At 43.0% G+C, this 16,363-nt stretch overlaps 1 protein-coding gene across 5 annotated transcripts in view; it reads right to left on the reverse strand.

Annotated features, from left to right (window-relative positions):
* The window catches only part of LOC124114120 (neurocalcin homolog), a 116,427-nt gene that overhangs the window by 7,806 nt on the left and 92,258 nt on the right, over nt 1-16,363 (reverse strand). For 4 of the 5 annotated variants that reach the window (XM_046474677.2, XM_046474675.2, XM_046474678.2 and 1 more), the window contains one exon: nt 7,192-7,650. In XM_046474677.2, coding sequence (XP_046330633.1) covers nt 7,192-7,569 — 378 coding nt within the window. In that variant the 5' untranslated portion in view covers nt 7,570-7,650. Of the gene's footprint in view, nt 1-7,191; nt 7,651-13,244; nt 13,264-16,363 lie in introns of those variants that run through there. The other variant, XM_046474681.2, reaches the window with a different exon arrangement.

The following is a 16,363-nucleotide window of genomic DNA, read 5'->3' on the forward strand; positions in this document are numbered from 1 at the left end:
AATCTACACTTGATCGTCAATGTGTGATCCTGATGCGATAATTCCATCACAAGATGAAGGGACAAAGCACCAGTGCAGCGCACCAGGCCCACCCACACATACTTAACCGAAGCTCTTTCCTCACAACTAGTGGATGAGGCTAGAGCATTAGCAGAACATCTCATGCACTGGCGTAATCTATCATCTGCATTATGTCAGAGAGATTCGAGGGGCATATCACAGTCTGGCGACAAAGGAGCGTCCCCTTATATTGCTGACATACATTCTTATACCAAGTTTTATGACCAGGTACATAACGACAGATATACTTCAAAGACAAACACACAACAAGGAACTTTCCAAGGCCATATTGATTGCATGGAAGGTATCATCAGAGGGCCATTATGAGAATGTAGGCTAATGACAGGTTGATGAACAGTACGTACAGCATGGATGGTTCAAGGATCATGCAATGTTTGCTGTTGCTGATTGGCTGAGGAATGGTTCTCTCCAATATGAAGAATTTACATGAAAGAGGTAACTTGGCTGTAATGTATTATTTTGCCCATTAGGTGTACACCTGCACTATCATGAACTCACATTAAATTTTCACTGATCGAAAAATATAACACAAGGTGTAATGATGTATGCATCTCCATTTTGTTCTTGAATTAGGGTATTGACAAAAGCAATCGTCATTACCGTGGATGATGGATGAGAAGGGCGGGAAAACAACAACAGATCAGACGTTCCCCTGATGTCTTTAATCATTTGGAAAATACATCTTACACAACCCTGAGTATGTCAAATATTTGAAGCAAATTTGTTCAGCTTGTTTTTACCCCAAGATGCACTTGTGCAATGTGTTTGACCTTGACCTTCCTATTGCACACAGTCTAATTGAATGTAGATTCTTGACTAAATTTAGCTTGCTTCAGCATAGACATAACAGCTGACATCCCCCATATACATCCCCGCACACAGTGGTGGATGTCGGGGCTCCTCCGTGGAAGTGGAGTCCTTGCCGAGCTACACCGTTTAGTGAAGCTTATTATGCCAACACGGTAAACTAGGGAGGAGGCATGTTGATAGAATACATTCAAGACTGATGATGAGCATGGCTTAGTTTGGTATTGGTGACTGGAATTTTCAAGAGCTGAGATGCTATAGTGTAATTACTGTGTAATTTTCTAAACCACTGTCAGCTCTATGTTGACAGCCATCTTGGACTTTCTTATACAGCTATGTACAAAATCTTCAGGAAGGAAAACAGGCTGCTTATTATTTTGGAATAACAACAGATCGACCATATTGTGGTGTCTTGTTGTAAAGCTGATTCCATCCAATCAAAATGATTAGATATAAATGTACTATCTGGATAGGGTCGGATGTACCGGGGTCGGATGTACCGGGGTCGGATGTACCAGGGTTGTGTGTATCAGGGTCGGATGTACCAGGGTTGTGTGTATTGGGGTCGGATGTACCGGGGTTGTGTGTATCGGGGTCGGATGTACCAGGGTCGGATGTACTGGGCTTGTGTGTACCAGGGTCTGATGTACCGGGGTTGTGTGTACGAGGGTCGGACATACCGGGGTTGTGTGTACGAGGGTTGTGTGTATCAGGGTCGGATGTACCAGGGTTGTGTGTATCAGGGTCGGATGTACCGGGGTTGAATGTATCAGGGTTTGTACTCCAATCATCAAGAGTTGTCCCCCCTGTTTGATGAACTGAATTTAAATCTTAAGTCACTATAAGTTTGTAAATGAGAATACAATTAATTGTGTGAATTGTGATTAATTGTTAAACAATGAGTGCAACTGTATTACATTGTTTCTGTTGAGATTCAGTGGAAGTGCATTGCATTGTACTTGGAAAATGACTAGTTGTCAGGAATGTATCACTATTTAATGAAAGGAAGTTATAATATTTAGACGCTTGAATTATCTGTAAAATTCTGGAATAGCATGGATGGAAATCAAGCGTTATAGAAACAGTGGAATAATCTGTGATGTTCTAGTGACACTGGACTGGTCTAGCACTGTGTGGAAAGTGCTGGATGCTAGTTGACCATATAAGTGGAGCAAATTGCATCTGACATTACATCAAGACCAGCTTTCGTGTGAAGATCATTTTTTACCCTGGTGTTCAGCCAAGGCCTATCTTGGAAGCTTGACCACTGTTGTGGACAGCTGAATATTATTCTTGTCATCATCTACACTGCTTTCAAACTTTATACTGCCACTGAATATTATACTATCACTCTATTGCATACTGACATTGCAAATCCTGTGCAGTAATTTATACTGATTTGTAAACCCAGTTTTGTAAAACAATTGTTGATTGTAAACCATTTGTTGATTTCACACTAAATTGTTTCACATACAGATTTCTGACTTTACATAATGTTTCATTTTGGGAATTGACACAGAACACAATACATTTTCTTCACTTTTCAGTCTGGTTATGAACTATTACAGTTTCTATTCCTGGTTCAGGTAAACCACATTCATAGAGTCGCTTTCATTCATAGTTAAGTGATATTGCTGAGCCATGCACACCACACAACTTTTGATAGGAACACTGAGATTTACAGTAATCAGTTATATGTTATGGAAAGACAGGGATATCTTTATCAAAAGTTGAGAAGTATATATAATCCATGCAATATACACGCCTCTGGAATCAGGTACAGGAAGTATCGCCATGCGGGAAGTTTCTTGAAATGCATAGTATCAAGAGGCAGCAGCCATGTAGTCAGGTGTGAGGTTCCATGCTGAGATTACCATACAAATGTCAGGATGAGAACTGAAACTTTGGACCAAACCCAACTAAGCCTTGATAGAGATTCCACTGCTAATAGTCTGTGTAAAATGCATGACATGAAATCTTGCAGCTTGAGTTTCTCTATAGTGTGCTCTCCTTGAGTGTCAGTGTATAATGATGGGCAACCGTGCTCTCCTTGAGTGTCAGTGTATAATGATGGGCAACCATGCTCTCCTTGAGTGTCAGTGTATAATGATGGGCAACCCTGCTCTCCTTGAGTGTCAGTGTATAATGATGGGCAACTGTGCTCTCCTTGAGTGTCACTGTATAATGAAGGGCAACCGTGCTCTCCTTGAGTGTCAGTGTATAATGATGGGCAACCCTGCTCTCCTTGAGTGTCAGTGTATAATGATGGGCAACTGTGCTCTCCTTGAGTGTCACTGTATAATGAAGGGCAACCGTGCTCTCCTTGAGTGTCAGTGTATAATGATGGGCAACCCTGCTCTCCTTGAGTGTCAGTGTATAAAGATGGGCAACCATGCTCTCCTTGAGTGTCAGTGTATAATGAAGGGCAACCGTGCTCTCCTTGAGTGTCAGTGTATAATGATGGGCAACCCTGCTCTCCTTGAGTGTCAGTGTATAAAGATGGGCAACCATGCTCTCCTTGAGTGTCAGTGTATAATGATGGACAACCCTGCTCTCCTTGAGTGTCAGTGTATAAAGATGGGCAACCATGCTCTCCTTGAGTGTCAGTGTATAATGATGGACAACCCTGCTCTCCTTGAGTGTCAGTGTATAAAGATGGGCAACCATGCTCTCCTTGAGTGTCAGTGTATAATGATGGACAACCCTGCTCTCCTTGAGTGTCAGTGTATAAAGATGGGCAACCATGCTCTCCTTGAGTGTCAGTGTATAATGATGGACAACCATGCTCTCCTTGAGTGTCAGTGTATAATGATGGGCAACCATGCTCTCCTTGAGTGTTGGTGCATAATGATGGGCAACCATGCCCTCCTTGAGTGTTGGTGTATAATGATGGGCAACCATGCTCTCCTTGAGTGTCAGTGTATAATGATGGGCAACTGTGCTCTCCTTGAGTGTCAGTGTATAATGATGGGCAACCATGCTCTCCTTGAGTGTCAGTGTATAATGATGGGCAACCCTGCTCTCCTTGAGTGTCAGTGTATAATGAAGGGCAATGCAGGTTGTAAAATTCACTCTGGGGGGAAAGATGGAGATCGACTTAAATGATTACAATCTGACCTTTTGTTCATGAAAGAAAGATTTGTTGAATGTCAGACCCTTCTACCTGATGTGTGTTTTCTGGGAACTGGCGAACTTGTTTTTACTTGGTGCATGTTTTGCGTGTTGATCTGAGGTGCTTACAAAGCTGCCATAATCAGATAAGCTCAACACGATACTGCCAGAAGTCTTCAGGCTGCCTCTCCTACTCCATATTGAGGGCATTTACTGCTCATACATGAACTGCTGGGGAACTCGTTAAATAGAAATATACACAGGTGGAAATACAGGTTTCTTTTACTGAAGCATGGGCTTACTGCGATCTCATTTAAGCTCATGTGTGCAGTGCTGTGGGTGTTGGTGTGAGATGTCCTAATGTGGGGGGCTAGAACGATGTGGGTGTTGGGTGCTGGGTGTTGGGTGTGGGATGTCCTAATGTGGGGGGCTAGAACGATGTGGGTGTTGGTTGTGGGGTGTGTTATGTCCTAATGTGGGGGGCTAGAACGACGTGGGTGTTGGGTGCTGGGTGTTGGGTGTGGGATGTAGGGCATGGGGCATGGGGTGTTGGGTGCGAGATATCCCCATCTGGAGGACTAGAACAATATGGGTGTTGGGTGTGGGGTGTGTTATGTCCTAATGTGGGAGACTAGAACGATGTGGGTGTTGGTTGTGGGTTGTGGGTTGTGGGTTGTGGGGTGTTGGGTGTTGGTTGTGGGGTGTGTTATGTCCTAATGTGGGAGACTAGAACGATGTGGGTGTTGGTTGTGGGTTGTGGGGTGTGGGGTGTGGGGTGTGGGGTGTTGGGTGTTGGTTGTGGGGTGTGTTATGTCCTAATGTGGGAGACTAGAACGATGTGGGTGTTGGTTGTGGGGTGATGTTGGGTGTGAGATGTACACATCTGAAGGACTAGAACAATGTGCGTGTGTGGTGTGGGTAGTGGGGTGTGGGTAGTGGGGTGTGGGTAGTGGGGTGCGGGGTGTGGGGTGTTGGGTGTTGGGTGTGGGTAGTGGGGTGTGGAGTGTGGGTTGTGGGTTGTGGGTTGGGGTGTGGGGTGTGGGGCATGGGGTGTTGGGTGCGAGACATCCCCATCTGGAGGACTAGAACAATATGGGTGTTGGGTGTGGGGCTTTGGATGTCCTGATGTGGGGGACCAGAATTATGTGGGTGTTGGTTGTAGGGTGTTGGTTGTAGGGTGTCGGTTGTGGGGTGTTGGTTGTGGGGTGTGTTATGTCCTAATGTGGGAGACTAGAACGATGTGGGTGTTGGTTGTGGGGTGATGTTTGGTTTGATGTTGGGTGTGAGATGTACACATCTGAAGGACTAGAACAATGTGCGTGTGTGGTGTGGGTAGTGGGGTGTGGGGTGTGGGTAGTGGGGTGTGGGTAGTGGGGTGTGGGGTGTGGGGTGTTGGGTGTGTGATGTCCCAATCTGGAGGACTAGCACAATGTGCGTGTGTGGTGTGGGTAGTGGGGTGTGGGTAGTGGGGTGTGGGGTGTGGGGTGTGGGGTGTGGGGTGTGGGGTGTGTGATGTCCCAATCTGGAGGACTAGCACAATGTGCGTGTGTGGTGTGGGTAGTGGGGTGTGGGGTGTGGGGTGTGGGGTTGTGTGGTGTGTGGGTAGTGGGGTGTGGGTAGTGGGGTGTGGGTAGTGGGGTTGTGTGGGGTGTGGGTAGTGGGGTGTGGGTAGTGGGGTGTGGGTAGTGGGGTGTGGGGTGTTGGGTGTGTGATGTCCCAATCTGGAGGACTAGCACAATGTGCGTGTGTGGTGTGGGTAGTGGGGTGTGGGTAGTGGGGTGTGGGGTGTGGGGTGTGGGGTGTGGGGTGTGGGGTGTGTGATGTCCCAATCTGGAGGACTAGCACAATGTGCGTGTGTGGTATGGGTAGTGGGGTGTGGGGTGTGGGGTGTGTGATGTCCCAATCTGGAGGACTAGCACAATGTGCGTGTGTGGTGTGGGTAGTGGGGTGTGGGTAGTGGGGTGTGGGGTTGTGTGGTGTGTGGGTAGTGGGGTGTGGGTAGTGGGGTGTGGGTAGTGGGGTGTGGGTAGTGGGGTTGTGTGGGGTGTGGGGTGTGGGGTGTGTGATGTCCCAATCTGGAGGACTAGAACAATGTGCGTGTGTGGTGTGGGTAGTGTGGTGTGGGTAGTGGGGTGTGGGGTTGTGTGGTGTGTGGGTAGTGGGGTGTGGGTAGTGGGGTGTGGGTAGTGGGGTGTGGGGTGTTGGGTGTGTGATGTCCCAATCTTGAGGACTAGAACAATTTGCGTGTGTGGTGTGGGTAGTGTGGTGTGGGTAGTGTGGTGTGGTGTGGGGTGTGAGGGTGGTCTATTCTATAGAATTAAATGTCCTTTTGTGTGTGAGACATGGGATGTATTGAGCATGGGGTGTTGAGCGTGATAATTTGGGATGCTAATGTTTAAATCTATAGGGTTTTATAATGTTTTGTTAACTTTGGTTTGTGTATTTTTTTACCACCTATGTCTATACACCAAGCACAATCACATTTCAATCAGAAATCTAATGTTGTATGAGTTCATGATTGAAAAGTGTCTGATTTTGTGAATCTCAATAATTTAATGTTCTGTAACAGATTGCCAATCTGCCAATCTCAATACAAGATATCAAAGTCCTTCCATTGCAATGATCCCCAACTGTTCACTTGTCATATAATTGCCTGAGTCAGCCTGACCCACATACTTCAAATGCTCAGGAAAATTAAGTCCTGTGTGGTGTATTGATTTTCATGTGTGAGGTGAACACATGCTGTATTCCTGGAAAGAAAATTTGCATATGAATCCAGTTGATCTACCGAACTATTAACATGTGTCTAATATGATGTGAGTGAGAGAGGGTTTACCCAAGACTGATCTTCACACAGTGTACATGGTGGGAGTCGTCTGTGAGATGAGCCAGTGCTATCTATACCCAGCAAGCTAACCCAACTCCTCAGCATAGTCAAGTGTGTCTGTTTCTTGAGTAATGCCGCACTCAGCAATATTCCAGCTATATGACAGCAGTCGATAAATCAAATCTGGATCAGACAATCCAGTGACCGACATCATGACCATCAATCTACTCAAATGGGATACAATGACTTGCATCAGGAGTCTGAACCCTTGATCCCGGTGATTGCTTCCCACAAGCATTGCTGAAGACCAATTCTTACCCAATCTTTACAGGGGCGTATAGTGTGAAGATCAACGGACAACTTACTTGAACAATCTCCAGCATTTCATTCCTAGAGATGTATCCATTACCATCCAGATCGTACATGCTGAATGCCCACTTCAGCTTCTGGTCCAGCTTCCCTCGTGACGTGACACTGAGTGCACACATGAACTCACGGAAGTCTATTGTACCGTCACTGTTTGTGTCAAATGTGCGAAACACATGCTCAGCAAATTTCGATGCATCTCCATAGGGGAAAAAGTTTCCATATATTTTCTTAAATTCATCTACAGAGAGGTGTCCACTTGGACAGTCTTTGAGGAATCCTTTATACCATTCCTGGAGCTCCTCGTCCGTGAAGCTTGTGTTCTGGCGCAGATCCTCCAGAATCTCTGGCTTCAGTTTACTGTTGCTCTTCCCCATGCTCGCTCTTCCTCTTGCTCTTGCTTGCTTGCTGCTTCCTTTCTCGGCTTTGCTGCTGACAGGCCTTGCTCAAAGCTCAAACTGAAACGAAAATGGTAAAGATGAAGAATTTCAGGCAATCGTAATATCTGTGGTTAAGATACTCACTCACTACTGAATGGTATAGTGTCTATGGTTTTACGCCACTTTAAGCAATATTCCAGCAATATCATGGCTGGCAGGGGAGACCAGAAATAGGCTTCACACATTGTACCCATGTGGGGAATCAAACCCAGGCCTTTGGCATGACGATGAACACTTTAACCACTAGACTACCCTACCACCCCCAATATTATTCAACTATTGACATGGCTATAACAGTTATTTTCCCTGATATACCAAAAGGATTACTTACATGAATAAACAAAAAACATATGTAATAAAATCATGTAAAAAAGGTGATATTCATGACTGTTTACTAATAAAAAACCCATATACATATATGTAGAAAATATGAAATGTCTCAGTATCAATTGCCTTAGGAGATAATATCACAACACGATGTTAAGTACCAGTATTATTGTAGGCACTGTGAAAAAAGTCAATGTCTGGCAGCAATCCAGCAATTGATCATACAGATCTGATTGGTCATAAATTGGATTGAAGCCATAAATCGGACATTCAACTGTGGATGGAAAGACGAGTTACAGGACCACACCAACGACATAGCCAGCATCATAAGTTGTAGTCAACAAGATTTTCCAGTGTTAGAAATTGGCACTTGCCTTGTAGTCCTTTCCAAACTGCCCAATAATTAAGGTATCCTAAGGACTAGTAGAAATTTGCCCTTTTACAGGGTTTTGCTGTATGTTATCATTATATGGACTAGTGGGCTAAAACTGTTGGTTTCTAGCGCTGTTTTCTGGTTACGATATTCACTGATACAGTGTCACACACACAACCACAGAGGACATTGGGGCCAATGTTCTCTTTCCCACTTGTCTGGCTCCAGTTCAATCACCAAACTGCCTTGATCAGACCAGCATATCACACAGCATATCACACAGCATACCACATGCCAAAATAATGTCCTGCAGTTGTAACAGCACTACTCCTAACCCAAGAATGCAAACAAAGTCATATCAGTTGTGTATGGAGTGTGGCCATATTACATCAGACAATAGCCTTGTACTTAAGCCCCTAATCCCGCTGTGCCTAGCTAGGCTGCCATGTGAAGGCATGTGGCGGATCAGCTTGATACGGCTATCAGGAGAATTGTGTCACTAATCATGTTAATCAGGTGATTGATACCGCTGTAGTTGTCCTCCAGACATGGCACTGTCACAGGGAGCTTGAGCATGCTTTGTTGTCAAGGATACTGACTCTTACATAAATAGAGGGGGCAGTAGGGTGGCCAAGTGGTTAAAGCGTCCGTTTGTCACGCCATGGCTCTGTTCTGTTAACTGCATAGTGAGGTAATCTACGTGTGAAAGCGTTTGCTCGTCACGCCATGGTTCTGTTCTGTTAACTGCATAGTGAGGTAAATTACTTGTGAAAGCGTTTGCTCGTCACGCCATTGTTCTGTTAACTGCATAGTGAGGTAATCTACTTGTGAAAGCGTTTGCTCGTCATACCATGGTTCTGTTCTGTTAACTGCATAGTAAGGTAATCTACTTGTGAAAGCGTTTGCTCGTCATACCATGGTTCTGTTCTGTTAACTGCAAAGTGAGGTAATCTACGTGTGAAAGCGTTTGCTCGTCACGCCATGGTTCTGTTCTGTTAACTGCATAGTGAGGTAATCTATTTGTGAAAGCGTTTGCCCGTCACGCCATGGTTCTGTTCTGTTAACTGCATAGTGAGGTAATCTACTTGTGAAAGCGTTTGCTCGTCACACCATGGTTCTGTTAACTGCATAGTGAGGTAATCTACTTGTGAAAGCGTTTGCTCGTCACGCCATGGTTCTGTTCTGTTAACTGCATAGTGAGGTAATCTACTTGTGAAAGCGTTTGCTCGTCACGCCATGGTTCTGTTCTGTTAACTGCATAGTGAGGTAATCTACTTGTGAAAGCGTTTGCTCGTCACGCCATGGTTCTGTTCTGTTAACTGCATAGTGAAGTAATCTACCTGTGAAAGCGTTTGCTCGTCACGCCATGGTTCTGTTCTGTTAACTGCATAGTGAGGTAATCTACCTGTGAAAGCGTTTGCTCGTCACGCCATGGTTCTGTTAACTGCATAGTGAGGTAATCTACTTGTGAAAGCGTTTGCTCGTCACGCCATGGTTCTGTTAACTGCATAGTGAGGTAATCTACTTGTGAAAGCGTTTGCTCGTCACGCCATAGTTCTGTTCTCTTAACTGCATAGTGAGGTAATCTACTTGTGAAAGCGTTTGCTCGTCATGCCATGATTCTGTTCTGTTAACTGCATAGTGAGGTAATCTATTTGTGAAAGCGTTTGCTCGTCACGCCACGGTTCTGTTCAGTTAACTGCATAGTGAGGTAATCTACTTGTGAAAGCGTTTGTTCGTCACGCCATGGTCCAGTTCTGTTACGTTTGCATCCCCTGACTGCTCAGGCATGTGACTGAGGCATGGAATCAAACAAGTGTGACTGAACCTGCCTTAACAGAACTGACTCAACGGTTCAATAAAACTTTTAGCAATTAACGTTTGATTGCAAAAAATGGGTTTCAGACATTGTTCCCATATGAGGAGCCAAACCAAGGCATTGGAGTGACAAGCGAACACTTTACCAGATGGGCTGCCCTACCAACCAGTTGACAGAACAAAACAATGGCGACTTGCTGACATCTACAGGACGCAGTGTGACTGAACCTGTGTTGACACAGCATAGCATAAACATTAATACCGGAGTTTATTAAAAATCAGTCAAAGCAGACACAGTAAAATAAATGTCTGCCTCATTCAAACACTGATTGATGATGATACCTCCACGTAGGAAATAATTCAATCTCCTTAGCCTGCGTATAGTTTCTGGATTTCAGTGACCCAATAAACCCCGTGTTCAATTAGCAAACTTCGAGGAATGGTCCTAAAATCTGAACATCTTACATATCTAAACTTATCCCATGAAATGGTTCCTTCTAGGATCGACTGCTTCTTCCAAACCTCGGGGTTAGCAACCAAATCATGTATGAATGAATGGCAGTAATTCCTACCAGTGTTGAGTTCCCTCCAGAAATATGTAACAGTAATAGACTGTTGCCAAGCCATTAGCGCCATGTTACAGCAGCACTCTCAGTCCTCATTACATTTCAAAGACATGGAGTTGAGGTCAAGAATTTTGAACTTAATAATTTTAAAAAACAGTTATGCAATATGGCTCCTTTGACTCCCGGTTGTCTCTTTACATGCAGCTCCTTGGTGAATTAGTCCATGAATCTCCGTCTCCTTATGATGATCTGGTCTAATTTTGGGGCTGATAATAACATTGATTTTGTTTTCAATCAGTGTATCCCAGCATTCAGGGCGTCTATTATTCATTTTCTCAAAATTAATTTCATCCAGTTTATCAATAATTCCGAAATGAATGATTTATGGAATAGTTCTGCTGCTGTAAGACAGATCAATACCAGCTTCTGCTCAACAGGAAGACATGGAAAACAGTCACTATAGCAACCACTGGAGAAACTACAAACACAAACTTCAGCCAAACACATTTCCAAGGGCAAGGAAAATGTTAATAAACTGTGCTAAGATTATAGATATTTCAATAATATTTCCACTAATATGTTTTCAAGAATATGGTTATCAGTTTCCAACACATCACAACAGCCCCTGAGGGCTTGGTGAATAGTTATCAACATGAAGTTACTACGGATCATTGCTATTCCTACCTTCCATTCAAAACATAATTAAAATATTTTGAATCCAACACATCTTTCTTAAATCATACACCAAAACCAAACCATGCAAGACTCCCCCCAAAGAGTTGGGAAATGTGAAGCATCTCTGCGATCTACCAGACTGTATCCAACTATAGCATTAGGGCAACTGGATCCACACACCACTCCCCCACCCCAACACAACCCAACCAATTCTTACCCGCTTCAGCAACAGTGTGCGCTAGTTATTGCAGACCCTTTGCTTCACCAATTGTTTTCCTATCAAAGAAATCAAAGCTGGTGGGCAGGGAGTCTGCTTGGGAATAATGGCCTCTCTGGACGTGTGTTAATCTAACACAGGTGAACGTGCAGGAAAGGCGTTGCATATCTGGCTTATTACTGAGCTTATGGTAAAGGTGAGGGACATTCACACATACAGACCAAGGCCTACTGCACTGAAGGTGGTGGAACTTCGATCACGTTTGTTACTGTAAGATCTGAGGTACGGTACATGTGTACATTTATTGACATCAATTAACAAACGGGGAAAAATGGCAAATCATCCCATCTCCCACACTTGGTAATTACTACACAGAAGAGTCTGTCACAGGGGGATTACGCTTGATAATATATATCCCAGTACATAATATATACTATTACTTAATGGATAACCTGTAAAAAATTAACAGTTGTGTATTCTAATGCATATACAGGCTTTTGAAAGATTTGCTACAAAACATTTAATGTTTCTTATATGATAACAAAACCCATCTCTAAACATGTGGTTATATGGGACATAATAACACCAGTTGGGTTTTGTTTTCTTAACCAAACAAAATGGGATGGTGATATGCATACACTTGCCACTTACATGACCAATCAGGGTCATTGATTTCAAGGTGTTTGTCACCACTTAAGCACAAGAGCAGTAGATCCGAGCTCTCACAGATGATAGACGCTGCACCATAAGTCAGCCGGAGACAACCTCCTATTGATGTAATGACAGATAATTTATGGATCAATTCTCTCGAATGCTTGTACTTTTATAGAAAGCTGAGACAACAAAATACATACAGTGAGATATTGACTTTAGATCCATTGGATAACAAAGCCAAACAAAGACAGACATACCCAATAGATAATGAGATGTCATGTAAAGAAATTATACTATTCAATAAAACATCAAAGGTAGACAAAGTTTCATTTTACTGCCTGTATCAGTGACAATATCAAGATATGGCTTCTATAAACATACTCCACTACAACCAGAAGATAACGGGACTCCAGATCTGCTTGAAGCTTCATTGAAATATATCCATACATTCACATGCAATCTTGTAACATACAGTACAACCAGAGGGTGCAGTGATGTTGAGAACTGCTTGAAATTCCAAAACAATTCATTACTGCAAGCATTCAATTCAAATGAGTGAGTGAGCAAGTTGACAGACCACTCTAATACTCCAGCACTAACACAGGGTAAGATGTCCACCCGTGTACCCCCTAAAATGAAACAGCCAAAATGGGCTTCACATCTTGTATCCATGTGGGGAACGAACCAGCTCAATTCACATGAATCACATAACAGGAACACATTCTACACAGTGAGAAAGTGCTTCGATTATTATCAAACCATAGTTAAATACAGACTTACAAAGGTCTCAAAAACTAGCTTCCTCAGAGTAAGGATAAGATATATGGAGGAAGAACTTCTTTATTACCATCAGGAGTGACATTCCCAATTGTAATAAAGAAGTTGTTCATCCACATATCTTACCCTTACTTAATACTGCAACTTCTAAATACCTTTCAAAGAAGTTAGCTTCCTGAGACGACTTCAACCAATGTTTGCTTACCTAAGCCGTCCAGCTGGTGACCTGCAGCCTGTGAACACCACTGAGAGTGGCTGGCGAACCTCCTCACCCACAGGCTCTCCCCCTGGATAGCCAGAGGGGTCACTTGTGCAGGGTCAGGTAAAATGTGAGCAAGGCCCTGAGGCTAGATAATTAGGAGACTTGAAGACAATGGCTGGCTCACATCAATCTAGTGACTCTTTTGTTCCCAGCTTACTGCATTAGGGTAAAAGAACACACCAGTGATGTAATAAGCACTCAAATACCAGGTGTAATTTGCCATCTGAAAGGAAAACCCCTTTGGAAAATAGTTGGTAAATTATGATGATTCTGTGAAAAAAATTGTTGAATAAACTGACAACAGTTTCCAAGATGTCCTGTCTGAAGGTGATGCTGGCATGGTAGGTGTAATATATAGGATATCAGCTGTGAGGGACGCTAGCTGACAGTGACATGTAAGTGATTAATGGAATGTGAGACAGCACTCTACCTGTTAGCGTTCGTGTTACTTATAGCTACAAGGACAAACTGCTGAGGCTAGTGTCTGCTCCAACGATGAGTGACTAATGTTGAGGCTCCTCTTCAAGCTGAAGAGCAACTAAATCATGTCACTTTTATAAGGATACTACGTTCTGGTCTGACATGCACAGACAGGTCAGTCTGCTGGCACATCCATACCAACCTCCATGCATGGCTAATGGCCCAGTAATCAGATTCTTCATAAAAATTAAGAAACTTATTTGTATTGAATATTTTCTAAAATGTTGAAAAATACTAAAAGTTAGAAAAAGCATTTGTGAGTACGTATAGGATATAATCTTCATATCCAGCTACGTCATAACACTATATCCTCCCTGCCAGTGTTGAGCCAGGTACTCATGTCGTCATATCTGATAGGAGGCAGCACCCTGCTTGTGTGTTTACAGCATCTCTATACCATAGCAGCCATATTACATCAACTAGCAAAATGTAGTTGAGATTCAGTCTGGATCAGGCAACCTGGTGGTCAGCAGTGCGAGCATCGATCCATGCAATCAACATGAAGTACATTGTTACATCATACAGGTCCATCTGCTCAAAGTGCACTTAGCATACCACTATTATACGTCTATGTAAAAGCATGATATTTAATGTAACCTTATCATTACAATTGCTTTGTGCATGCCGGAGTTGTCTGCCCCAGCAGACACTGCATACGTGACCAATTCGTGTTATTCCGGGACAAGCCGAATAGCGACTCGTGCCCCTCTCGTGGCCATTTTTGCGACTGGGTTCTGTCTCAGCGCAAACGTGTATACCTAAAACAATTGTCGACTTGTTGCGTAATGGTTCACATATATTTCCCCTTATATTATATATATTTCAGATGCAATTTAAAGCACATCGGGACGTGCAAAATTATACAGTATGATTGAACACATTTAACTGTGTCTTTGGTATATTTTTAGATACAAGACATATGTAGAATCAAAAATTATTTCTGAGGGATTTTTTGACGACGAACTTGAAATCATATGCGCATACTGATTGGTTTGTCGTATTTTCACACATAACATTCATCGATAGGGGGACGAGTCTTCTTGCAGGTTATGGAAAGGGGCGAGTGGTGACGAATGCAGACACTGAAGTCAAGGATTATCCATACTTAGCAGCCATTGTGAATACCTGATCCCCATCTTAATCTAATTCCGTGCCAATCACGGCATCAATTCTGTTCCGAAGACCAACAGCTAGACACTGGCCATGTTGGTGTTAATCTTCCCACAGCAGATACACATCAAGACAGGTGTAGTCCGCAGAAATCCATCGACAATGTAGTGGGATTACAAGTAACCTGCTTTGTATGCAGAAACAGATCTTGTCAGTCCTCAACAGTCTTGCAGCAGCTCACAACCATTGAAGCGTATACAATTCTCAAACATATTTCATTCTTTGCCACAACTACTAGAAGTTAGGCATGTTTCTATTCTTGGTTAAGTTACAAGGGAAAAAATACAACACGTTATGTCCTACAAAGTTATCATCGCTTCCTGTGCAATGCAATTTCCTTGATGGTAAGTAGTGAGGAATGAGAGGATAGACACCAATTCTACACACAGTTTACAGAGCTATCTGAAAAAGCTTTGTTTTATCTATGACAAATAAACAGAAAGCATTGTGAGGTTAGCAGGATGAGTAGAGATGAAGGCCAGGAGGATGTGCAGCAACCTCCCCTGTCTGCACAATGTGGAGTGTGGCGGGGAAGGAGGTGTGCACTGCTGCTACTGCCGCCGACTTGATGAGTGAAATACCACCCAATCTTGCGGTAAGTCAAATATATTTAGCTCTTCACTTACAGCCCTTCTCAGCCTTATGAAAGCAGTAATACCACAGGCATTGGAAACATGGCACCATGCATGGAAAAACAGGACATAGGGCATGGTCTTTGCTTATGGAATGAAATGCTAGTCCCTCTGTTATATGTCAAACACTTCTCTATTGCCTAGGTTGTATAAGCTGTTTTCACAACATGATGATGAAAGAATAAGGCAACTATCTGCTTTAAAGGAAAAGGTGAGGTTTGTGTATTTTGTTGATATAAAGAAAACAAATAATACAACAGTAAACATAATTTTTCAATACTTCTATCAGTTCCCGATTGTTTTCAAACAGTATATTCCGAACAAAATGAAGTTTGGGATCATGAATATTTTGGGGGATATATTTGTGTAGCGAAGATTGATTTTCTTTAAATGTGTACAGAAGATGCTCATGGACAACAGAAACATAAATACCATATATATGGTTAATATATGAAGAATTACTCATATTCAAGAGATATTAGATTGGTTCGACGCACAAATCACCATATTGGAATGTTGTGTGAACCAACGCCCATAAACGCATCACATGTGACGTCAGAGGTCCATGACTTCAAATCCACCATTTGTCTCGTACAGGATAAGCGTGTAAAATTTGGAAATCAGCATATTGTGATAAGAATAAAGGCACTCTGTAGTAACACTGACTGATTGTTAGTTTTGTCATTAATTGGTACACACTGGAAATATCTTTTCTTAACGTACATACTTCTCTGTATGTTTATATGGTTCACGTTTCTTTTGGTGGTGACTATATAAATA

This window comes from Haliotis rufescens, unplaced genomic scaffold, assembly GCF_023055435.1.
Source record: "Haliotis rufescens isolate VD_foot unplaced genomic scaffold, xgHalRufe1.0.p SCAF_2, whole genome shotgun sequence".
NCBI classification, from domain to species: domain Eukaryota; kingdom Metazoa; phylum Mollusca; class Gastropoda; order Lepetellida; family Haliotidae; genus Haliotis; species Haliotis rufescens.